Source organism: Pleurodeles waltl, chromosome 1_2 (assembly GCF_031143425.1).
Source record: "Pleurodeles waltl isolate 20211129_DDA chromosome 1_2, aPleWal1.hap1.20221129, whole genome shotgun sequence".
Classification (NCBI taxonomy): domain Eukaryota; kingdom Metazoa; phylum Chordata; class Amphibia; order Caudata; family Salamandridae; genus Pleurodeles; species Pleurodeles waltl.
This window is the reverse complement of record NC_090437.1, coordinates 876,050,047-876,077,791: the sequence shown is the minus strand read 5'-3', so window position 1 is coordinate 876,077,791 and position 27,745 is coordinate 876,050,047. Positions and strand designations below refer to the sequence as shown.

Sequence of the window (27,745 nt, the reverse complement as noted above, 5' to 3'; positions counted from 1 at the left end):
GGTTTTTCAGAGAGGCGAAAAGCTCATTATAGACTGTAACCATATACCTAGTTATATACATACAAGAACCATATTTTTGAAGGACCAACCTAATGCTTCAAACAGAAAGTGTCACCACGGAATCTAGGGCACCCGCAGTATGCGCAGGGCTCTGTTGCTGGAGGTGCAGCTGGTGCAATCCCATTTATGTGGTAAAATTTAATTTAAGTTTGGTGAGGGTAATTTCCACCATCATGTGAACCAAGCCTCTGCCTGGTGCGTTACGCAGAACAGTAAGAGTTATACATTGAGCATCATGTTAGTAGCTTCCTTTAAATTCTGAGCAGAATTACTATCAAATTATCAGCACACGAATGTTCGTTCAATATTCAACCCCTGAAACATGGAGTTACCAGCGTGGTATACAACAGCACCATTGATGAAGTTACCTCATTTTCTGGCAAACAAGTTTTAATGGCCTTTGTGTGGTTGGGAGCACAGTATCAAATAGGGGCTGCTTTTTCTTGTGGCACAGACGTGTTTCAGTTGTGAAGTCTCAAAATAAAAAAGTGCCGTTACTCAGTACCGGACAGTACCGGCCCATTACCTCAAACGGTGCCGGGGGGGGGGGGGCTGGGTTGGGGGGTTTGGGGCAACCATCTCCCCAGTTCAGCTGAGGAAGGTCGAGCATGTTTGATGAATTCCTTAACTTAGAGTAAAGGCGACAGAGTCATGCTGTGATTTTCTCCACTTCTACAGATCTGAAAAGGGCCTTCCTGTGTTCCATGGTTCTGAAGGCATTTCATTTATGATCATAAGATAATAACAGCATTATGGTAATTAGTAATTTTTGAAGTCCAAAGGATCCTTATTCATCTCACCAGTGTGCCAATAATCCTGAAACATACACATAAAGAGCATGTGCCTTGTTGATCTGAGTATACAGATTTGAAAGTGATGGGCAATAAAGTGCAGTCTACTTCGACAATTAACTTATGTGAACTCGTGTGACGTTCCTGTTTTGGATTAGGTCATTGTTAAATAACGCCATACACATAAACGTCCAATATAACGTACAGTCTCTTATTCTGTCAGTGAGCGGCTACTTGTCCTCTTCTCTCCCGCTGAGAGTAGACGTGTCTGCACGGAGTACGAGAGAGCAACGTGAGACATGGAGGTGAAGAGACACACACTTGCTGACATGTTTTAGGAGCAGTTGCCACCTTGACGGTGAATCTCTATGAACCCTACAGTGCCTCACAGAGTGCAGCAGTCCAGGTGGCTTGAAGCTCTGCCTTCAGCTTTTGGCATGATTTACAAATGACCCGCCCCTGACCTTGACCGCAGGCGGCTCACCTCCCAGAGACGCACACAAAGGGAGCTGCTCCGAAAAATAACCGCACGCCCCGCCTACTCAACGTATATTTTCCGCCAAGGTCCTAGGAAGTGTTTCACTAATACTCTTTCAGGTTAACGCGCACCCGTATTAAATCACAGACACAACCAAATCATCTTACAAAAAAAAAAAAACAGAGGACAGGGAAGCGAACGCGCAAACAGGAGTACGGGAACTGAAGAATGAAGGGGCCGTGCTAAGAAAGAGAAACAGGACAAGCACTGCTGCGGGGAAGCAGCGTTGCTATTTCTGATCCCGTGACATTACTATGGCGACAAGCTATGCGAAGCATGCAGGGCTGAGCTGGCATACACTGCCGATCTCACATGGGCTGCACCGCTGAGAAGCCTCGACAGAAAACACTGCAGTTCACCTTGAAACCCATTACCGAATCTACAGGAAAACATATTTCTGTCAACAGGAAGACGCAGCAGTGCCTACGTGGAGTTTTTCAGTTTGTTTCGGAGCTCTTGTCCGTTTTCAGAGAAAAGTTACAACTCTATTTGCTATCACTTAAATACCTCGGTCAAAAAATATATGCGTGCATATAACGTTCAGTTTGATATATACGAACACAATGCATACAAATAAATATGTCGGATTCGGTTTTAGGAATCCTGCAACGGTATATGCTAGTTGCAGCGTGGTTTTAAGATGTCTGTGGGCAATGTCTCCCTTGGCCCTGTTGTGTCACAGTAAGCTATCGTAGGTCACCATTCGCAGAGAGTGGACAGCAATAACAAAACAAAGAAACTAATACAACTACAATGCCATTCAAGAAAATATTACACGTTGTTTAAGTTCACCAATGAATAAAACTATCATAATTTAGCTATTCATATCACGTCTGGTAAAGTGCAACATTATTAAATAAGCTCGTTAAAAAACGTGATTGAGATATAAAAACAAGTAGAGATAAAGAAGGGACAAGGAAATGAAGGGAAACATGGAAGGAAGGAAAATGAACCACTCTTATTACTCTATAAAGAGATCATACATAGACAAAATAAGCCATCGCTATCAATTTATATGCCAACAGTAATATCAACTACAGGGAAAAGGATGTGGAGTAAGGGTTAGGGTTGACTATTTTGAAACTGGGAAACCAGGTTCGAGTGTAGGCAATGGCTCAACATCCTATGATTAGGGGAAATCACTTAATCTCCACTTGCTTAAAAAAAAGTTAATGAATGTCCTTGTGTAATGTACGTGGTGCTCATGTAAGGCGCTCCAATAGCTCCAGGGCAGGTTTGGACTATATAAAACTGCAAAAAAAAAAAAATACTATTAAGAACCAAAAAACTTGTCATGCAAAGCCTAGAAGGAGTATTTAAGAATGACGCTGAAACCAAATACACATTAAGGTGGAAAAAGAAAAATCCAGTGCTTGACCTTGAAACTGCAATGCCAGAGGCAAGTCTCAGATCTACCTCACTCAAAAGTGCAAACCTGTTGGTGAAAAAGCCATTGGATTATGCCCAACCAGAGAGAAAATTGAATGCTTTAGAACTAGATAACGTCCACATGACAGGAAACACTGAGATATCTGACGCTTCTCAACATACTCAGCCCTACAATGATAAGAATGACAAACCACAGAGAGATGAGTTTGACCTGGCCACAAGAGGAGGGCTCACACTTTTCACAAGTGGAGGCCCCACCAGACAGTTGTGCCTCTGGACAGAAAGAACAATTCAATTTCTTCCTAAACTGCCCACTGCACTTGAGAAAAGACAATCTTGCAAGCAGTAGCAAAACAACATCTGGAATCAAACGTACAAATATTATTTTACTTGCTCTGAGATCTATCAGACACAACCAGAAGACTGGCCAATTTCTGACAAGGAGTCAGGCAGCGAGGGACAAAGCATTTGGAAGAGCTGAAGTGCAAGATGGTTAAGGAGAAATCACAGACGTTACAAATTGTAGCTGCACTGATGCACCTCATAAACTCACTGTGACCCATACTCTGGCAGGACTAGAGATGAACCTCTTGGCAGAGCCAGGCCAAACCGGCCCCTCTACTATCAGGTATTTCCCCGTATGGACTAGAGCCACTGGAGGCCATTTTTTCAAAGGCCAGGACATCCTCTGGCTCCAATGCCACTTTCGCCAGATCTCAAGGGTTTACTGCAGTAAGGGGAGTGGGGCTTCAGGCAAAACACAGAGTAACAGGGGAGAAGGAGACAGACAGAGAATGATGAGACTGAGGGGCTGGTCTTAACATTTTGAAAGGGTTTGCTGAGCCATAGATGGATAATGGTGAACCTACAGAAGCAAATACAGTGAAAGTAACATTGATGAAGAATCGCACAAACTCAATGTCATAATTGGACTAGAGGTCGCCTCTAAGACTCTAGTGCTTTAACTCTTAACTTTATGCTACTTATTATTTTCCTTTTTTAATATATAAGCATGTATTCATATGACTCGTGTTGCACAAAGGCCACTTATATTGAAAGCACCTAAATAAACGTGTCAAACCTATCTAATAAATTATATGCACCTGGGGCAGTTATAAAGCTCACACTGGCTCATGGATCATTCTGAATTCTTGAATGCTGAAATATGTTTCAAAGCTTAATATAGAGCACGGGTTGAGGGAATAAAGGAAAATAAACACGTTTAAATTGTTGTGGCAGGGATGAGTTATCAAATATCCCTTTATCTAATCTACAGCTACTGTCAATAGGATTCTGCCAACTTTTACCAAACGATTCTCAGCTACACTAAACTCAATGTGATCTGCTGAAACTGCAATATCATTCAGATGATCTAACAACTTTGTCGTGTAAGTTTAAACTCCCAATGATAATACAATTTAAATCAATGCATAGTCTGCCCAGAAAGCCACTGTGAGGGATCGCTCCCAACCTTATGTTTATTTAAGAACTTCTGAAGGGGTAGGTATGTAGTTTATTTTTCTCAATTACATAATTGACAACAAAAAATCAGGCAGTTAGCAATGGAAGTATCTTTCCCTAATGTATTATGACTGCTATGTATTTCAGCACTGCCCCAGCGCTATGTGCTCACTTCCTCTAGAACAGGGAAAGACCTAAACTGCCCCTTGACCTGTTGCCACTCTCTTCTCCTTATTGGTACCACTGTGCAACTGGCTTCTGGTCTGAGTTTATGGTTGACCCCTGCTGCCTCAACTCTCTAAGGGACAACAATAATCTTTGGGGCTCACAACATTCCAGAATACTTCCTAAGTTTAGGAAGACTGGAAAGGGGGCTATTGCCACCCCATTTCTAGTGCCCAAATTAAAATCAGCAGCAAGTACAGTCATCTATTTAATGCTAATATGGCTGGTGTTTGGTGGGCTGTTTTGATGACAATTTGGAGATCTATCATTTTAATTGGCAGTATAACAGTTTCAGCCATTCCTCGTAATTGATCACCATTATATACAAATCAGCACAATGGCAGAGAAAGACTTGGATCTTCCCCGTCACGCTTAAAATATGGGCTAAAGAGTCATACCATAATTGTAATTAGACAAACTAATGACAATGGGGGGGTCGCTCCATTAGACAGGGAATTAAATAACCTCTGTAAAGACCACATAACATTTTCACCGGTCACACAATACTGAAAACAAACCACAAAAGCTATTAAGACTAACTGTCCGAACACTTGTATCGTTAAAATACAAAGACATTATGAATCTTTGCACCAGAAACAAAATAATGAATCTAAATGCATTTCAATAAATTCAGGTTTTTGCATTTTGTTCTTCCTGCATGCTTTTGCTGAAAGAAGCTTTGCATAATATACAATGAAAACATTCACTTCTACAAACAGGTTCGAACCTTCACCCTTGAAATGTTTCATGTTGTTAGCTAAAGAAAGAAACAGAGACCAGCCACGGCCAGCCGATAAAAATTAATTCACAATATTTTTCTGTTTTACAGAGAGAGAACTCGTGCACATTTTGAAGGCCTACATTTAGAAACACAAAAATGTCAAGTACATTTTAATTGGTTAATTAGCTGTCTCCTCATCACCCATTGTCATTGCCTGTGGTTAGTCCACAGTGACAGATCATCCACTTCAATATCTTACTATCCACCATGGTACGTATTTCAATGCTAATGATTTCTTGTCTAGATTCCTCAATATTAATCAGAGCTGGCATTAAAAAACACATGTTAAATATAATGATTATTTAAACTGATCACCAATACAGTTGAGCGATATGGTCACATTTTTCTGGTGGAAACAGAAGTCTGGCATATCAACGTAGGGCTTGCCTGATGGATGCAAGAGAGTAATGAGGGACCATAACTAAAACTGTCATTTTCAAAAGCAGGCTGACTAGTTCATGCACAGTTTTTTTAATGTGCGGGTGAAAGAAGGTATTGACTCTCTTTTAGGGCTCGTAGATGAAAATTGCCCCATTTGGCAATTCTATTGGTGTGTGGGATAAATGTTTACTTTGAATCCCAGTAATCTTACTAATAATTTAACCCAAAGTGTGCTTATTTACCTCTCTCTATTCCCCCCAAAGGTTACATTCCAATAGCTGTGCTCTTTCTGGTTCTTGCTGTGCACCTTAATGGTATCCTGGTTGAACTTGGTCCAAGCTGCTCGAAAAAAGTCAAAAACAGATAAAGTGAAAGATATCTTGCTTCACTAGAAATTAGAAAGTCAGATGGTGACCACAATACATGTTCAATATTCTTTTCTCTTAAGACCCCAAGATGTTTTCCTCACTTCTACAGGCCCAATCATAAGTCACTCAGATCATCTCAAACCTCTTGCGTGATTTCAGCGTAAATGTGAAACCATACTTACGGTTGGCATGGTCAATGTAGTAGACCCCAATCTGAGGATCATAGGCAGCTTCCCATCCCCACGGCAGTTCATCACCAACACAGTCCGCAAATGACAAGGGTTTTGTTAACCTATAAAGAAATGTAGCATTGCAAGTTACATCTCTATTAAAAATTACCTGTAACACATACAGTGTTCATAGTATTTAGCAGCGTTGGACATCAAGGAGTAGGTTGATGTGGTATTAGAGACATAAAATTAAAAAAATGCATTTCTTGTACCATCATCTCCCTGTCGTGTCATTTATGCTTCAATTATTTTGTGTTTGATATTTACTTAAGCATTTTTTCAGATTGCAGGAGCATCCCCTCTTGCCATAATAGGTTGCCTCATCTAACCTCCCAAAGCATAAAAAAAGTTATCAAACACAATTCCTCAACTTTCATTTGACTGTCAATTTTTAAAACACTGAAAGTATTCAAACATTGTCCCACCAATCTCCACTTTATAGCCCATACATATACTTTATTTTTACAATCTATGTTTTGACTGTGTGGACTTCTTGGGCAGGCTTGATACTACAGGCCCATGAATGTACAGACACTGAATACATGATGGCATGCACAGATCTGGCAGGTTGGTATGAATGATAATCTATACGCAAGTAACTTAGCAGCAATCTTTACTCTGCATAGCACAATGTAAATATGAATGACACAACAGAGCAACCAAAATTAAAAAGCCATTCTTGGATACATGGGACATGGTCATTTAATCCACTTAAGTCTACACTATATCCTCCGGACCCATATGCAGCATCAAGTTCACCATTTAAGTACTAGGTAAAGGTGCATTGTCCTTCTATATAGAAGTTCACATTTGTTTTGGTGCAATCAGCTACTCTTTCACCCCATCTATCACATGCATGCCTTGTCTCCCCATGGCTCATTCAAGAGACCACACAAACAGAAAATTCCACTTGTTCATCAAGTTTTTTTTCTCTCCATGTGTAAACCATATTCATCTTTATTAGTTACATACAAGATCTATATATGACTTAATTTATTCACTTTTTCTATTACGGGGGGCAATCCATCAAAAACAAATATTTACTTTCTTGGTCCTCAGGAAAGCTCGTGGAATCATGCCAGATTTGAAATGGCCATTGAACTAAAGAGCACTCTGAGCAATCAAATAATATTTGAAACAAGCACTGCCAAAGCCAACAAGCCTCTCTTTCTTGACCTATTGGCTTGGCCAATGCTTTTTGCCAATGCTGTGCAGATCTGGCAAAATATGTTTTGCTGATGCTGGGCAACATTTGCAACAGAAAGAAAAGAAGAGACGAAACGGCATGATAACACAGCCATTGCCAGATGGACAATTCTGAATGCACACGCTTCTGCATGCATAATTTGAGACAGAGGATGCCATTTAGATTGGTCAATATAAATGACATTTTATTTTCACAAAGCACTTTTTGGACAGTGGAGTGGCCCAACAGGAAATGGCACCTGCTGTGCTCTCCAAAAAAATGAACATTGAAAAAAAATATTTAAATGATGACAACAGGTGGAGGAGAGGGTGGGGGAGCAAGGAAGATGCGGGTGGGGGACAAGTGGCTTGAAGCTACTGAGGCCTCCGAAAGTGATAGAATGTGCAATGGGCCGGCAGCAAATAGCAGCTTCCAGGCTCTCTAAATAAAATTAAATTAAATAAAAACACAGTTCAAGGACTGAGAGGGGTGAGGGGTAGGGGAGCAACAGAGCAGTGGGTGGTTGGGGCAGGGAGGGGTATTTGAGCTTGGGAAGCATGCATTCTATTGGAATGTATAATGAAAAAGAAAAAATAAGTTATCTAAATGTGGGCAGTGCAAGGCTATAAGTCAGTCAATTAAAATGACAGTAAATAGGCTATGCTCCATGGAGACAACAAACATAATACGTGGGATGCAAGTCATTGCATAAGGAGCAAGCAAACAAGAGTGACAATAAAGCCAACCTATGGTAAGCAATGAGTGCACTCCAACTTCACTGTAAGTTTAGGTATGGTCCACAAGAGACTTTCACCTAAAGACAGCTAAAAGCTGAGTGGTAGGTGAGCCCTAAAAATATGCCAAATCACCAATGTGTAAACGGTGATTATTTATATATATATATATATATACATATATATATATATATATATATATATATATATATATAGTTGCAGTTGTCCAGGGGAAGAGACTTAAATGGATTGTAATAGTTTCTTTGGACTTTCAGGCTAAGCAGTTTTAAAACTGTGAAGCCGACTTTACTATTTGTCTAGCGGCTGCTGCATATGGAATGGATATTATAAGAGCATTTGACCACATGGCTAGATATGTGCATCAGCTCTTGACTTGCCCGGTTCAACACTTCCCTGCGAACACCCTCAAAGGCGATTTGACACCTCTAGGGCTGATAGGAGTTTAATGAAGGCATTAAAGACATTCCCCATAGATAAACATCTGATTACGACTTGTAGCTCAAATTATAAAAATGAGATCAAAAGGAGTAAAACTCATTTAAGGGAGGTGGCATGGGAACAGCTTATTTATTGATGCCAGGTGTCTAGCAAGGAGCATCTTAGTCTGAGACATTGCTCATCGCCTTCTCTTTGCTCAAACTGCTGACAGAGATGATTTCTGCTCCCACATTATGGCTGAGAGATGGGCGAGTCATTTTAGCAATATTTATTGCTTCAACCCTTCCTCTTCAGAAGACATCCCACATAGCTTTTACAGCCTAGGTATGTCACCTTGGAGTTCATGAGAGAGGAAGTAAAGGCTGAATAGTAGGGCTATCTAAAAACAAGGCCCCTGGCCACAAGGGATCCTGGCTGTCTTGTATCTAAATGACCGGGTATTTGGGCCCCAGACTTGAATGCAGCAGTTAGGGAGGGTCCACTGCTCTTATGGCCCACTTCAATTATGGGAGGGAGGTCCTTCACAAATAACTAACTATGGGCAGATGAGAATCACATTGTCACAGGCTTGCAGTATGGCTTTAGGCCTGGCTTGAGTACTATTGATCAATGCCTACATTTGCATCTACTTAGCAATAAGTACACAATCACCAAAACAGGCTCTGTGTATATGGCGTTTATGGACCTGATGCAAGCTTTTGACAGAGTCAATCGGCATAAACTCGGGAGCATGTTTTCGTATTTGGGAGTTAATAGTAATATTGTAGTTTTTCACTGAGATTTGCATAGGAACATGTCAGCAGCAGTATGTTACAACAATGATGGTACCTGTTCTGATCCCTTTAAGGTTTAGTGTTTGGTGTGGCACCGTTCTTGTTTACTTTATATATCAAAACACTAAACAGCACCTAATATATAACTATCAGGATTTGCCGCTTGTGAATGAACAGCCTTTTCCTGCATTATTATTCGAAGACGATGTAGTACGTTTAGCCAGAACAGGTGTGTGTCTGCAAAAGTTAGTGGATTTCTCTGAGGCCTTCATGAACACTTTCGACATAGCTGCAGACATTTTGTGATTGTGATTGGCCTAGGGTGATATGGTGGCTAAAGTTAATTCTTTCTTCTATTTAGGGGTTCAATTTGATGATGCACAATCATGGCTTCCCTTAGGTAAAACCAAAAAGAATAGGTCTGCTATAACCACCACAGTGGTATCCAATTTTGCCTGGAGATTGGAAAAGAAACCATTGAAGGTACTTCTTAAAATTTATCAGGCTAAGTACATCTCAGCAGTTGTTTATGGCAGCGATATATGAGGATAAATGAACGTGTCCGCTCTTCAGACAGCCAAAAACAAATACCTATGACGTCTTCTTAGTGTCCCACAATGCACTCCCACATTAATTGTTCATCAAGAATTATTCTTTAGGCATTTAGCAAATACTCTAGCTCTTGCCATTATTGAGCTGGGTTAGAGCCCTATGGCTGAATTAAAATAAAACTTGATATGATTCCGAAACAGCCACCACTGGATGCTTGCCACACTTTAGCATTTTAGCTTTATTCCCCTTTGGAGGCATACTCTCAACTGAATGTCTCAGGGATGCAATAGCTAGTGGTTTTATTTGCTAATCCCCTAGCTCTAACAGGCATGGCACAAGCAGAGCCCCATAAAGTACAGAAACATTTCCGGCCAACTAGAGACCAGAAAAAAGTCAAGGGGTAACCTCAGTCCATCTAGCTCCCATCAAGCTGCCACCATCACCAATTGTTCCAAATGTAAAGGCATCCAACTATACAGTCCACCGTACATGGAGTTCCAACATATCACAGCACAGCTGCCACCAGCCTGCACCACCTGCAACCTGTCGGTATTTCACTAAGATTTCCATTTATATATTGCTGCAGCTTCATGTAGGGCTGCTTCTTCCTCCACTCCTCCCCAGGGCAGTTTAAAATGCTCTGGAACGCTCCAGTACGCCACCTCAGTTGGCGGCCTCATCCACTGCCACCCTCAATTCTAAGGTGGCTTCACAGAGTGCTGAGCTCGGCAGCAAACCATACTCATTTAGATGCAGTCCATTGACCGAGAAAGAAGGCGCGGCCCTGCCAGAACAAGAATCTATGCAGCACTATTCGGGCTGAATTCTCCTGCCAGCAAGCAGACGTTGTTACATCTCCCCTCTAGCCTTTCTAAAATACCTTCAACTAGTCTGTCATTTTTAAGACGGACCATGAGATCGTGGAGCCCAGATTCAAGGGATACTTTTCTTTGCTTTGCCACTCGAACAAATGTTGCTGTACCTGAAATCAACTGTCCCAGGATGACAGATTTTGGGGCATCGCAAACTATATCTCAGAATACTACTTTTTCAGCGTTTTCTTGAAAACAGTGGTTTGGGAAATCTGAGATTACAGCCTCTAGTGCTTGGTCATGAAACCGCATTTAATGAATTTGCCATGAAGGTCTCAGAACTGAGATATATGGGTCACAATCTAATTGTAAAAAGACCCGGTAGTGGTCAAACAAGTTATTCATGTCTATTGTGGAATCCAGGACAGGCACAATTTATGAGTAATTAATCTGGAAGAAGTAAATTCTGATTTATGATGTGTGTGTACATTTGATAAAATGTGTAATGCAGATCAGCAGGGTGTTGGCTTTCCAAAACATCAATCAGATTCAAGCCCTATTCGCCTTGAAGCAGCAAAGGAGATATAGGCTGAATGCTGCCTGAGATTTCAATGATCCAGGTTGGGGGCTGAGCGTGATATTAAAATGTCCCCCTACTGCAAGATCGCCCAAGCTAAACCTGGATACAGTCAGGAATACAACATTGTAGAACACTTCTTTCTCATTGCTCTTACTGCATATTGAGAACAATGTAGGGTGCCTCTGATTGGCAACAACTTGAAGGCCTAACATTCAACCATCTTTGTCTTTATATTGTGCATTTATGGAGAAGGGAATACCTCTTTGAAATAGTATAATCGTATTGACGCCACTTTTTTCTGCGTTGCAGCATGGGGATAAAATTGAATGGAGAACTATTATAATCATAGGCTGTTTACATGCCCCTTTTGCAAGTGGTGTTCTTGCAACATAACAATGTCTTGGTCCTTAGTATGTAATCATTTCAGCACTACATATCTTTTCATAGGTGCATTCAATCTTTGAACATTCAAGATCAAAATATCGAACGTTGACGTTGGTTAAAAGTTGTAAAATATATATGAAATAGATCAAAGCAAATACTTTCAAACGTCTTACAGAATCACAAATATATGTTGACGCTTTATAGTCAATCACCATCCCAAAGGTATGTCTGCAGCTATTCTCGTCAGAAATTTGTCTGGACTTTCCTCCTGTCCCACCTAATGTTGTTCCAATGTTTCTGCAAATAATTTCAGTTCCTGGCGCCCAAAATAACCATAAAAACACTACGTAGTGTAAAACCATAAAAAAACAAGTAATCGATTGACTGTGAAATTATAAGCAGGAACTATAAAATGGAAAAACTAGTGTCAACCTATTGAAGGAATGGCGTATTTCCCTAATTGCCCCAGCTTGGTATGTTGGGAGAAATCATACTTATGTGAAGTCATCGCCAATGGAGGTGCACTGTCCTAAACATCTTGCATTTTGCTAGCCGCACAGATGAAGAACAAGTAAACACAGTTACATAGATAAATGAGGAAGAATAGCAGTTGACCACAGTAATGAGAATGCATCAGCCTTAATTAGATGAGGCCTGAATCCGGTCCTTTTCATGTTTTCTTCTCCATTGTCGAGTCGCTCCCCATACTCTATTCGACTGGGATCTCATCCATTCTGGTTAAGGTAGGCAGGAGTGAGTTAATTCAGTCTGCATTGTAATATGGTTGTCTTTTTTTTTTAAGTACACGATTTGTTCCACTTCGTTTACAGTCCTAGCTGACTGTGTATAAGAGAAAACAATAGGCAGAAAGGAAAGCCCCCACCTACACTGGATATATTTGTTGCCCAGATGCATGGTGATCACATTTATGTTTCTACACTTGACTAGGATCACCATCTTCAAAAAGAGATGTTTTGTTGCACCAAAATATCGCCTTGCTCTCAAGCTGTCATTGGGATGTTTTCTTTTACCTTGATGAAGTGTATCGTGATTTATGTCACTGTCAGCAAGAGCCTGTAAAACGTGTGGGAAACGATGCTGGACACATGCCTCCAGGCATTAGTGATATCCTTATTAATTCCTCAAAGGTAAATGTTCTTATGATGGCTTCTATTCGCTTCATCATTGTCTCTCTCCAAGATGGATACTTGTTGAATTTCTAGAAATGCTATTCACTTCTACCCATTTCATATGGGAATGTGTTTGTTCAGCCATGTTCGTCTCTGCTAGATCTAAGCAATTCACAACTTTTTGTGGTAAATTATCAAAATCTTTTAGGGATTTGTTGAAGTTTGTTGTACAGTAAGAATGTCTATTTTAAATTCATACCAGAGGAGCTGTATATTCCCTCTTGTTGAAGGTGCCTGAGTTTTTTTGTGATAGCTTGTGATCAGGCATTCCCTTTGGTAGAGGAGGGGGCATGCTCGTGATTCGCCTACCCATAACCAGTTGATAATCAGTGCTTAATTTGAGCTAGTGGTTTCTCGTGAGGGGCACCAGCACTTATTTTTGGAGACCGGCAATATTTTGCAGATTCCAGCATTTACTGCGAGCAAACGACACATATGGGAAAGACAGAGGAAGAAAGATATGGAAAATGGCCACAAAGGGAGAAAGCAGAAAGTTGCAAGAGTGAGCTGAAGGGGCAGGGAGTGACCGTAAATGGATTAAAGAGGCCTGAGATGGCTTTAAGATTACGCTGCCTCTGTATTCTGTATTCGCACATTTAATTGCAGCAGCCGCGTGTTTCAGAGGAGAGCTTTGCGTACCGCATGTTTTTATTTACAAATTAAGCACTGCTGATAATTCCAAGAGGCACCATCTAGTAGAAAAATGTTTTACTTGCTTCAGTTGAGAAAGGATTGGGTGAGGAACTCTGTTCTGAGCACTAGAACAGAAACAAGATTGGCAGATATGAAACCTATGGTAAGATGTCATAGTGTTGCTTTACAGGAAGAAGCGAAGGCTGGACCGACCATAAGAACGATAAGAAAATTTGCTCTTAGCACAAATTCATTAATTATGCAAGTAATAAGTGCGAGTATAGCAGAGGAAATTTATACTGCAAAAAGGGGATTATGAAGGTGGAAAATAAACCCTGATTTTTCACACATCTGCAGAAGTTAATGCAGAAGCAAATAGGCCTGCATTTTACAAGCATTTGGCAGGATAACACAACTATGGAAAAGAGTTCTGCCAAAAAAGAATGCAACCATAGGAGTGGTCATGCCTCAGGTCCCGAAGTTCGTGAGGCTGGGATTCCAATGGAAAAAATTAATTCAGTGCAAAGAAGACTTCAGTTTCGCAGTAAAACACCTACCTCCACCCAAATGAGGCACAACACAGGAACCTATGGTAAACAAAGAGTAACAAGAACTATGGCTTTTATAGGTGATTGAACATATAACAAATTCTGTTAACAGTTCATACAATAGCTTTATGGCAGTGTGCGCTAGCATGACATGTCACGGTAATATGGCACTTGGTCCATATTTAAGAAAAAGTGATGCATCAGAGCTGATGCGCCACTTCTTCTGCCCCTCCACTGGCACCTAACAACACCATGGTTGTACTGTATTTAAAATACGTTGCACCATGACATAAAACAATAGCATCACATTTTTTAATGCTATTGTGGCACATTGCTACACTAACATCATAAATGTTGACACTAGTGTAGCAAAGTGCAAGGAGGCCCATATCTTTCTATGGGAGCATCATTATCATGCCTGCTCTAAGCAGGCGCTAACAATGAAGCAAAAAATGGCGCAGTGAAATCTGTTAAATTTCACTGTGCTATTTTTGCGGGCCTCCTAGCGCCGGAACGCCCCCCCTTGCAAATATTATGCCTGGCGTAGGCATAATGTGGCACAAGAGTTTACAAAGTAGCGCAATGCATGTATTGCATCACTTTGTAAATATGGTGCAGGGAAAAAGCCACATTAGCGCCGTCTTAGTGTAAAATAAATTATGCTACGTTGGCGCTAAGGTGGTGCGAAGGGCTCTTAAATATCCCCCTTGGTTTCAGGAATCATCATCCAAGGATCAATGTGCTGTTAATTTGCACCCATAAGGTAATGCCAGCAATTTCTCCAGGGAGGGCTCCTTTTTTGTAGACTCTTGTGATGAAAGCGGGTAAGGAGAAAACATTTATTTCTAAAAAGATTTACGACGCACCATTTCTAACTGCTAACACCGTTCTTGCCAATTATTATAACTGCCTGCTTACTATCATGGTACACTGCCTCTTATAGGTTATTAAATATTGTATCCAGCTGCAATATTGTGCATGTTAGAATTCATGTCCTGCAAGGTTTGGAAGGTCTTGCAAGGCTTGAAATCTCAGCGACTTTTGGAAATGGCCCTCTCTTCAGGGTCACCCCCAAACTCTTTGCCTTTTTCCCTCCACTTTTTTCTGATTTTGTTGACCTTAGGACTTGGAACACTTTGCGACTAATGACCAGTGCTAAAGTGCAGGTGCTCTCTTACTAAACATGGTTTGATTGGTATATACCTAGTTGACATATTTAATTTACTTATAAGTCCCTAGTAAAGTGCACTACATGTGCCCAGGGCCTGTAAATTAAATGCTACTAGTGGGACCGAGCACTGCTTGTGCCACCCACTCAAATAACCCTTAAACATGTCTCTGGCCTGCATTGCAGAGGTTGTACGTGAAGTTACACTACCATGTTCACATGACATTTAAAGCCCCTTGCCAAGCCTTAAACTCCCCTTTTATTACATATAAGTCACTCCTAAGGTAGGCCCTACATAGCCCAGAGGGCAGAGTGCTATGTAATTAAAAGGAAGGACGTGTACTTTTAAGTTTTACTTGTCCTGGTAATGAAAACCTCCCAAATTCGTTTTTCACTACTGTGAGTCCTGCCCCTCTCATACTATAACATTGACGATTTCCTATTACATTTAATAAGCTGGAATTCCTGATTGGTAAGGGGAAGATCTATCATGTTTAGTGCCTATGAAATTGCAATTATAAATCCTCTTTAATGGTAAAGTCTGATTTATTGTTACAATTTTGAAAATGCCACTTTTTGAAAGTTGGCATTTTCCTGCTCATAGCCCTGTGTGCCTGCAGCCTGTCTCCAATACACATATAGGGTGGGATGATAGTTGGGCTTGTGCATTTCCTCTAGACAGCCACACACAATGGATCGTTAGTTGTGGCTTAATGGGCACTGATAGGCCATTAACTGGTTTGATGGGGGGGGAGGGTGGAAGAGGGGCCAGATCTAAGCACAGCCCCAATTGCACCAGAATAGGCTGTGCCGTATCTCCTCTCAATAGGCCTAATGACCTGGTATTATCACAGCAGCCATCTTGGAGCCAAGGAAGAGGATTCTCTGAACTTCAAAGTCACTGTCTAGAAGCGTCTCCCACCTTCTAGAACCAGGACACCAAAGGATAAATACTAGAACACCACCACCTCAGTACACCTCTGGACCTGTGGATATTCTCCCAGGAAAGAAGGACTGCTTTGCTGCCACACGATCTGCCACTCTGCTGAGCTGCTACTCTGCTGAACTCCTGCTTTGCTAAGCTGACCTGCTGCCCTCTTGCCTGGGAAGGAGAACTGGACCTGCAACCCTCCATCTTGAACCCAGGACCAAGAGTGACTGAAAGGGCTAGTCTTCTGGCCTCCTGATCTGAGCCGCTGGGACATTAAAGGCTCCCCACAGTTACTGGACTTGTCTTCAACAAGCTCCTGACCAGCCAGAGGAGGTGCATCTCAGGTCTTGGGCCCTTGGAAGTGGTTTTATGGCTCCTGAAATCGAGATTTTGGGCTCATGCCCAAGGTCAATTAGGCTCTTTTTAGATTTACCAGTAAGCTAGGGGCCAAGCACATTCCAGAAAGGATAAAACTCTAAAATGCCAAGACAGTTTTGTCCGTCATATATGGGGCTGGTATAGGTATAGGGGCTCAGGGGACAATAAGGTCCTGCAATGACAAGAAGATAACATCTTGAAAAGTGTGCAACTCTGGAACTCCATCTGGTCAAACTGTTAAACCAAACTAACTCACAAGCTAATTAGGAACTGCATGTGGTTAGATCATTCGGAAGGTATTTTGTGTCTCTCCCTGATTAGGAGGGCTCTCCAAACTATTGGAAACAAACATATGTATTACTGGGAGACTCTAGAGGAAATAGCCTGTTTCTCTAAAAAGAAATGAAGCAATTGGCTGAGGAACAATGTGGGCATAAATGTAATATTGGGGCAGAGCCACAACCGACAGTTGCACTTTATTTATCCCACCTTACCCAGAAGTGCCTTCAAAGGCTACCTAGGCTGGGACCACAACCCTTACCATGGATTTCTGCTAACCTGGCTCTGCCTTTCCATTTTCCATCATTTAGTAGCATTTCCGACTGGCACAAATTGGGTTCACAAAAACACTAAGGTGGCCGTTAGGACCTCGGCAGGCCCGATCCCTGTTCTGGCCCCCCCAATCCCTATTCTGACCCTCCCACCCCCACATCCACGCATGCACACATCACTTACATACATACACGCACACATGCACGCTCACTCATTCACACACACATGCACACATGGCCACGAGTCCCCGACCCCATCATATACAGGTATTCTCATAAGCACACAGACACTTGCACACACACAACACGCCACACCCCCTTCATTCACACACACACACCCATTCACGCACACACACTCAACAACCCCCCCCCATTGGACGATCACCTTATCTGGTGGTCAAGGTGGTCATCTGGGAGGGAACGGGGTCCATGGAGGTTGCTCCGCTACCAGCACCCTGTCAACACAACACCATCACACCATTTACAATGCGGTGTTGGTGGTGGTTTACAGGCGGTGTTATGGTGAGGTGGTGGTGGCGACGGCGCAAGCTCCACTAGACCGCTGACTGCCAGTATGGCTACTGGTGGCCTCGCCGGGAAATAGTGGCGAAGAGCAGTCAGCAGCCATAATACAGTGGCGGTCATATGGCGGGCGTGACTTCGATGGTCTATGAAATAGAGATCCAAAGTCATAATGAGGGCCAAAATGTCCCTGATACAATGAAGCGACACAATCCAATTTACATGTTACCATCTTCTGCAAGTTCTATTTAGAAGGCAGAATAAAATACTTAAGACCACTGTTCCTAAGAGAAGGCCTGCTTACATATAAGACTTCTTACAATGTCCTGATGGATTTGAACGATCTAAAGACTTATTGTACTTTAGCAATGTTTTTAGTCTATGTAATTAAAGCAAGCAAAGCATTTAGGACTACTCGACAATTGGGGGATGGCACGAATCAGGAGATGTAGTACCGGCCTGACTTGATTTATCCGAATACTATAGTGTTTCCTCTGCCTAATACAGTCATTTGTTATTCATTTTTTCAGATTTTAACTTTTTTTTCTTTAAAAAAAAAAATTAAATGAAAAAATGAAATGATAAATGTTCGCAAGGCAATAATGTGGCAAGAGTACATTGGCAAATGTTAAATACTGTTTTCATAATGTTTATTTCACGTTTGTTTGAAAAATGGAAATGGAAACTTTACAAAGTCAAAGCAGCTGGTGGTTTGACATATGTTTACCTCAATGTAAGCAGTATAAGCCTGGAAAAAGAAACGACATTGTTGCTTCCCTACATTGAGAGCCGACCAGTAGCTGTGGTAGGCATTTAAGTAACGTATGAGGCATGCAGTGAACAGAAGATCATCTCGCTTTGATCTGGAGAAACAGCAACTACATTCTGCTTGAAAACAGTCCTCCTTTGTACCTTATCAGTAACTCTTTTGTGCTGGATGATAGAGGTTGTTGGAAGGATCTGTAGTAAGACTTTTATAGTACACCTCGAAGATAAGCATTACATAGATATTAAAAGCATCAGAGATTCAGACATGTTTTTATACTATGTATACAGTCATTGCCTAGACCAGAAATGCTATGCTTGAGGGGAATTAAGATATTTCAACAGAACCATTTAAATTAAATTAAGACTGGTCCGATAGCAACACATACAATTTCATAACAAAAAGGTAGATATAATGTAACTAACAAACGTTTTTACATACCTAAGTTAGAGCCACTTGTGTTTCTAAATTTCCTATCCTAAACTCTCAGAATCAAACACTGTGGAAATCTAGGATTCTATGAAGGTATGAAGCTATGGTATGTCCTGTGACTTGCTGGTTAGATTTTCCACTGCTTCAAGATGAAAGTTAGTTGTGGGGCAGTGGAAGCCTGAGCTTCAAGCACAGACAACAGGAAGATGTAGGCCAGTGGGCAGGAAATCTAGCATGGAGAGTGGGAGGAGACGGGGATGGTAAAGCAAGCACGTCCACTGGGAGGAGTACAGGAAGTTGGAAAAACAAGCACAGACAGTGAGAGGAGGAAGAGATGTGAGAAAGCAAGCACTGAAAGTGGGAAGAAGGCTTGGGGAACAAGTAAGGAAAGCAGGAGGTGGACGGGAAGTTGATAAAGCAATACAAGACAGTGGTAGGAGGATGAGAGATGAGAAAGAAACAACAAACAACGGTAGGAGGGTGGGAGGAAAGCAACACGAGGGTGCATGCAGCAACAGTGGGAGGAGGGCGGAGTGAAGGAGAGGGACTGCAGAGACATTCATTCTATAAGGAAGAATGGAAAACGTTTTAAAAAAAAAAGGTACATGTAGGAGCCTGCAGCCACTGGAAGGACATTTGCAGCTGACAGGAAGCTGTACTTAGTCCACACATGAAGCCCCAGGAGGAATCTGAGGGGAGGGGGAAGAGGCCCTGACAAATAAGAAGCAAGAAAGAGAGCGTGACATCAGAGCCAACCAATAGTAAGTATTGGTAAGTAGAGGTGGGCTCTAAGCCAGTTTTAAGCTATGTTTTTGATAACAATAGATTTCGCTGGAAGCACATGTGCACTGTTCAGGCAAATCCTAAAAAAAGAAAACAAAACAAGCATTTGCAATGCAAGGGGTGTCGCATTTGCTTGAGTTAGAGCTACTGGCGTTGAGAATTCATAACTGGACTTTTGTTGCCACATTGGTCAACCCTGCCTCATAATTTGGTCTTTTCCTGCCACAAAATTCTAGTGGCCCTGCATATAACTAAAGCACTTCCATTTACCTTCTTCCTCTATCTACAACCAAAAATGAAAATGTTGCCACTTAGTATCCTAATTTAAATCTACCAAGCTAATTCCAATAGAATATCACTTTCACCACCCCATCATCAGAGTTGCTGGCTGGCTAACACAATTCCCAAAACAAGACAGCAACGGAGGAGTAACAAGACAGATAAATTAGAAATGTCACCCAAACATATCAAGAATGTTTGAATAGTCGTCGTTTATTAAGGTTGTTAAGTTGGCCTGAATCACGGTAATAATTGCAACAAGGAGAGATTAATAAAACATATACAATTATCATATATACCCAATAAAAACCTTTATCAAAAATAAGTTTGGCATTAGACTGTAATGCTCAGAACAGCCCCCAGAGGGTACCACAATGAAAACAGCATTTGTGAGAAACATGGTCATGTAACCATGTAATTAGCCCCTAGAAAGCATAACCACACAAAAATAGAATAGCACAACGTAATGCAGTGAAACTACATATTTAGCCCCTAGAGGGTGTACTGCCTTATAGATTTTCAGGCCTAGCAAGCCTAATACAATTCTAAGGCAATTAAAACACAAACTACTCCAAGCTGTAAAACAAAAGTTAAAGCCAGAAGAGAGCTTAAAAAGGAACTGAATGATGAGAGGGGTTATAATTTTGGGATCCCCACTAAGCTAGTGTGCGGATCCAGAGATGACCTAAACAGAAAGAGTGTGTCATGGTGTACAGTTTGGTGGTGGTCCTATTGTCCTAGGACCATCACAGGCTGAATTAAGGGCACAAATGTGCTGGCAGAGCCCTGTAATGGATTTCTGTTTTCTTAGTAAAGCGTTTATCAGTTATAAGTGTTTTTAGGATAGCTATGGAGTGTGAAGGGGAGAGCCAAAATAAATGATTAAGTTACAATGTGAACAATATGACCAGCGCTCCAATACCATCAATGAAGTTTGCGCTGTTGGCACTGTTGGTACTGTGAGTGCTGTGAGGGCCATAGCTGCCATGGAGCATGAAGTGGAGAGACAAAAGAAAAAAATTGTCCACCCATGCTGAAGTATATCAGCAATTGTGCAATTATCCATGTAACTGGGTCAGTCTGTAAGGTGGTAAGAAAACCGCCCCCAAGGCGGGACAAATGTAAAGCAAGATGAGATATAGAACATAATGTGTAATGACTAGAGATGTAAAACAGACCCAAATACTGTTCAATCAAGTGCTCCGTAGGAAGCAGGGCGATACATTAACTAGCCAATAGCATGAGGAGAAAGAGAAATGCTTCTCAGAGCAGTGCCAAAGGCCACATCATGTCTACTGTAAAGAAGCAATAATAGAAGGCCATGCAGATTACTTGGGTCTGAAGCTAGATCTCAGGACATACTCAGTTAGATTTGAAAGCTAATAGAAAAGATAGATGAATAGGTTTTGCCAGAAAAGAAGATGTCATGAAAATCTACGATGGCTTTTTCAAAGTGTCTTCACAATCTAGAAAATTCAATCCTAAAATGCCATGTATCTGTTTGCCATTATTGAGTGAGGACTCAAGAACACCTAGTTGTGTTTGGAATATTAAGTCCTATTTTACATAGTAGATGAACCTGTATCCTTTTCAACCTTTCTTCATTTCTTAACAATATTCTCATACCTACGTCACCCACCATCGATTTTCTCCGTATCTGCTTATTATACAGAAACCGACTCACAGGTTACCTCGATTTAATGCTACAAAGATAAAAAAAAAAAAACATATACGCAGTACAGTGTTTCAACAAAGACGATGTTTGTGATAATGATAAAATTCCTAAAACACTCTATACACCAATGGCTCTTTGTGCTTAATAAACCAGATTAGACAGTGATGTTCAAACTGCTTATAGCCAAATCTCTGTGGGTCAATGTAAGTGACTTGGTGTGCATGTTATATTAGTCAACCTACAAATTTCATCAAGCTCTTTTTGGTACTTGATTATAAGAGCAGTAAATTGCCTACATATTGGTTCTAACAAAGGATTCAAGAGCCCCATTGATAGTTTGTTATCACAAAACTCTGTTAAAAATTATCCAGAAATTGACTAAAGAAACTGTGTAATATGGAGTTGTCACAAACTTGTAGAATGACCATGCAAAGGAAGACCCACATTTTCTAAGAGGAAAACAGTCCCTAAAAATATTCCTAAACAAATATATGACAACAATGTCATATTCCCCCAATACAATGGCACCAATTGCTCATCTAATGTTACTGATACCCTCAAAGTGAGACAAGCCAACAAACAGACTTATCATATCTAAATTAGGTAGAATGACATTTGCGTGTATACGTCTGATGTCTTCTAATTTGCAAATAAAGTCCATAGTGGTTTTAAGGCACCTTTTTCAAACACTATGAATTCTTTATGATAATGATCTAGTTATATTTACAGTGATTCTAATAAAGAGTTGACAATACTATCATTCCCCACAGAGGCTGTAGAGGATTTAATGTACTTTATTAACAGCAAGTCACCTTAGGGTTCTGATGTTCTTTACTGAAAAACAACAGTAAATTCACCCCACGGAAGAGGCAGGTCCTTGTGATTAAAAAGTATTTTAAGTAATAAATAATGTTATTAAAATGTACCTTGATAGAAATGTTACCAAGTTTTAATCATTTTAGCCCATTTTATAATTTTAGGAATATTGCACTTTGATGGAAATTTGTTGAATGTAATGTGATATTTTTTGAATGATGTTTTTATTGTGTACGTTTTATGGATTTTTATATCTGAAATAAACTTTGTTGATGATGATGGACAACAATTTAGCAATTACAAGTGAGTTACAGATTACACTGATTCTATCTTACGTTTGCCAATTTGATTATTGTTTAGTACTTAGTATATCGGCCACGTCCATGTGAATTAAGGGATCCTGACCAGCATATGACTCTCTGATCTTCAACACCACTGTTCTCCCTTTATTTGCTGATTTCAAAATCAAGCCACTTTAACTTCCAATTCTCTGTAAACATGCACTTCATCACTCTCACGCAACACAGGTGCTTCACATTCACTTACGTAAAAAAAACAAGGCATGTAGCACAAAGAGCTGATAAAAGGGGTGAAACATACACTTCCATATATATTCTACAGATTGTGCTACTTTTGATATTTGAGCCTTCATTCTCAAATCTCTTTCTTCACAAAGCATCAAGATTTCTCCAATTATATGTGTTGTTACAAAAGTCACCCCTTTTCATAGAATTGTCACTCCAGACATATAAAATGTATAACCAGAAAACTATTCTAGCTCTTGATCGGGTCACTGGGTATTGGCTCATAATGTCACTCATGTGTTTCACCTCTCTCATTATGATTTTTATCTGCTCCCTTCATTTTTCATTAGGTGGAAAAAGCACACCACTAAAAAAATTGAATCAGATACTCCTATTGGTTCTCTCAACTCCCCAATGATTGCTTTTCTTTTCTCATTTGTACACACAGCTATTTTTATAGTCAAATGTGACCAAAAAGAATTTCAGTATCTAGGATTTCTCAACTTCTCATCATTTTTCATTATACCTTATTGAAGTCCTACATTGTTTTCCATCAGGTGGCCAGTTTACGTAGTACCTTTCCTTCCACCAATTTCAATTTTTAAATAGGATCATAGCTGTTGTATGATCAAAATTAAAAGGTTGAAAAGAACATTTATTCAGGACTACTTGCCACATTGTATACAAACGGTGGATTTAAGTAGTATCTTTATACCGATCAGGATTAGTTTGACTGTATGATGTTCTATCAATGTCACTGTATGTAAAACAGGATTCCAGTCCTTCCATCTTAGGTCTTGCCTGCGACCGCACAGGTGCTATCACTTACGAGACATTTTGTTTACTTACAAGGGATTTAGAGACCTCCCTTGCTTACTGCTGATTGGCTTCACCACCATTCTTACCTTCTTGCTTCTCTTTGGTAAGCTCACGCTGGCTTCACTTCACTTCTTGTGTTTGTCCCTCCCCCGGACCATGTCCCAAGTCCTGCTTCCTTGCCCAGTGCCCTTCCACTGCTTATGTTTTCTTAGCTACATTTTTCTTATAGTTGCAGCACGTAATAAGAGTGCATGTATTTGCAGGCAGTCTTTTCTTAGTCCTATTGTTAACCTTTTTTATATAGCTCATAAATAACAGAAGGCACTGGAGCACTTTATATGAATATCAGATTACGTTACACAAGGTTAGATTCATTGTGTTTTTTATCAACTGCTGCTACTTGCTTTGTGTTGTGTCAGTCTGTGGGTCTGCCCTTCATAACAGATGAAATCCACTTCTCACCCAGAATGTCATTTTCTGTTGCTGCTTAGGAGAAATCAGCATGCAGGGCTCATCCTAACTGTGCTCAACAGCAGATGATGCTTGTAGTTAATCTAGGAGTGCAGAGGTTTGTCAGACATACTGTGTGGTGGAGAACTGAGAATACAATAGCTCTGGGAACATTATAGACTATAACATTTACTGAGACTCACCAAACACTTTTGGCATGCTTCTCTTACAAGACTTCCTGTGTGAGGTGTTGCTTATGTGGTGTCTACTTTTTGTATTTTTGCTAACCTAAGTGTCTCATATAAGACTGATGCTCTCGATTATGCACAGAAAGGTTGTGATGCATGAAGTTGGATGCCTGTTATTTATTGAAGAAAAGTGCTAGGCATCTCGCGGAACTATAGGAAAAGGCTGAGTGTGATTTGTACTGGAAAAGTAGCTCCAAGCTCAGTAGACAATTAGTTCTATTATGTTTCATTTGGAATCCTGCCCTTAGGTAATCGGAAGACACATGTGCACATGTTCTAATGCTTGAAATACATACCGATTCTCTGCCACAGCAGTTAATAATCTTACGTTTGTGCAGCTTATAAGCTTGGCAAATATCAGAACTGACCTCCAGATAACGGTCGCGATTGCATGCTTTTCTCACTAGGATCTGTAGTCCAGCTGTTTCCATTATGAAATCCGGACTACTAATTGCATCATACACTAAATAAATGCAATGATGCACACGGTGGGCAGTGTCATTTTGTAGGTGCACAGAAGTATTTAAAGCATGCTTGCACCTACAAAATAGCACATCCCAGTCACCTCCTCTTAACTTGATGCTGTACAGGATCTGCCTTGCTGCTGTACAGCATGACGACAATACATTGGCAGCGTCAATAGGTCTCTAGGGCAAGACCTATTGGCTATGTCAATGCTTCTTTAAAGAATGATCCAATTGTCTGACTGGCTAACCTTTTTCATTATTTGGAAAAATGCAAGAACCAGAATCAATGAGTCCCTCAATCAAGGCATCCTCTCACATTCTCTCAAGAAATTGCATATCCCTCTGCTCCGAAGAAGACAAACACTAGATTCTGAATCCCTCACCAACTATCACCCCATCATTCATTAAACCTTCATTTTAAAGCTCATCAAAAATAAGTCTTCCCAAAACTCTAAGATTACCTCAATGTCAATCATCTCCTGCATTACAACCAATCCTAACAAATGGTAAGAAACATTAAGGGAAAGAAAGAGCTCCCAACATTCCCCTCTTAAAATTAAAAAACTAAACCACTTAAAGATACGGTGCTCCCGGCCTAGGAGGATTCTCCCCTTCCTCCAAAACTGTGTCAGCACACACACAACAAACTTTATATCAGAGACCTAGGCACTCATAAATTAATTTTTAGCTATAGGGTCAATAATACAGAACTTTCAAATTCATAATTCAATGATCCAATTCACATAAGACATGCAAATGAACAGAAATCCAGTGGAATCCTTTTGAGTGAAGAATCCATCTTTAATAAGACACAGAACAGCCAACACGTGTTTCGTCATGGGAGTGAATGCTCCCCGTGACTTTTTCAAGGCTGCAAAAATATTAAACATAAAATAGATATATAATATAACATCAATCAATACATACACTGTACATGACACACAAGACTTACTTAAATCAACATAACACAACTAAAGAAAAACCATTTGTTATGTGATCCACGCTTTTACAATCGGATCTGAGATTCCATTATTTACAATCAATTACATCAATTTAGTACTAAAATGAACCCAAAATTAGCCCCATCTAGTTTGGAAATGAACGGGAGGAACCAAGGCACAACCCGCGAGGAATAATGACACTAGATAAGAAGAAAGTCAAAAGGACTATAACCACGAACAAACCGTAAGTGGAAAGACAAAAGAAATGCAAAATTATCCAGTGGGGCTCATTTTGGGTTCATTTCATTGATATTTTTGCGGCCTTGAAAAAGTCACGGGGAGCATTCACTCCCATGATGAAACACGTGTTGGCTGTTCTGTGTCTTATTAAAGATGGATGCTTCACTCAAAAGGATTCCACTGGATTTCTGTTCATTTGCATGTCTTATGTGAATTGGATCATTGAATTATGAATTTGACAGTTCTGTATTATTGACCCTATAGCTATAAATTCATTTACGAGTGCCTAGGTCTCTAACAAATGGTACATGATGCTGTTCTGTTCAGAAAAAACACAATCCCTCCCTCTTGATACCGCTGGACCTCACAGCAACCTTTGACACTGTCAATCCACCCTCATCCACAGAGCAGCATTTTAAATGGTATTAAATGGCAAGGACCAGTGATTAAGTTGTGCCCATGTCTCTACTCAAAAGCCAGCAGTTGGTACAAATACTACCAAGGCTGCATAGTCCAAAATCCACCTCATACCTGTTTAATCCACTACCAGAATAAGCTTTTCCATTTATCTCAATCTTTCAGGTTCCTGCTTTCTCTCCTTGTAATGTTTTTTCCATCTCTCTTATCATTCATCTTTCCACTTTCTCTGTTTTCTCTCCCTTGTTCTGAAGAAATGCCTGATGCAGAAAAATAAGTGCCAGTCCCCAAAAATGAGTGCCGGTGGACCCAACGGCAACAGCCGGCTCAAATTAATCACTGCCTTCTACCAATTAAGCAAACACTAACCGTTCACAGTGGCCCTTCCCTGTCTCATTAAATCAGTATCCCATGTTGAGTCCCTAGGATTCCATCTTGTCTCCAACATCTGCATTACCTCAATGAAGCCCATTGTGACTCTACTCACAGACAACAGTATCAAAAGTCACCAAAATTGTTTTGGATTGGAATGGGGCAGATTGGAGTGTGGAAGATGGGAGTCCGGCATACTGTTTTGGATTGGAGTGGGGCTGATTGTTTTGGAGTGGTGTAGATTGTTTTGGACTGGGGCAAATTGGAGTGGGGCAGATTAGATTGGGGTGAGTTGGTAGGATTGGATTGTGGTGGGATGGATTGGTGTGGGATGAGGTGGGGTTGACTGGGGTGGATTGCAGTGGGACGGACTGGAAGTGGTTCATGGATTGGGGTGAACTGCACGATTATTTTTTAAAGCATCACTTCAGAAATTACATATAAAAAAGAAACAATGACGCCTTACAATATTTAGAACAGTATAATTGCCATCTTTTAATAAGAGCACCCACAAGCAAAAAAAGAAGTAATCATGAGTGCAAAGTGAGAAAAGACGATTTAGCAAAAGAAAGTTAGCTATAAAAAACTAAAACTTTACAATTTTGTTTGTCCTGCTGGGCACATTTTTGACAATCACAAGCCTTGTTTGCAGGGCACTAGAAGTTAAAAAGAACAACATAGTACCTCAATCATGTTGGGAGCAGTGTATGGGCACTGAGTAAGCTGAGTCAATCAGTGCTTGGTCCTTACTCCACACAGAAGAATGGAAATTATGCCAGGCCTGCAGTGATGAATTATGAGGTAAAGACGAGTTCCGATGCAAGTCAACAAATTGAAAGAGACAGCCAGGCTTCCAAGCCCATTACTGTACACAACAGAGTTTCGCAAATG

General features: G+C 40.6%; 1 protein-coding gene across 1 annotated transcript in view; it reads right to left on the bottom strand.

Annotated features, from left to right (window-relative positions):
- The window catches only part of WWC2 (WW and C2 domain containing 2), an 800,549-nt gene that overhangs the window by 610,931 nt on the left and 161,873 nt on the right, over window positions 1–27,745 (bottom strand). Inside the window, exon 2 of the mRNA XM_069199258.1 lies at window positions 6,177–6,286. Coding sequence (XP_069055359.1) covers window positions 6,177–6,286 — 110 coding nt within the window. The remainder of the gene's footprint in view (window positions 1–6,176; window positions 6,287–27,745) is intronic.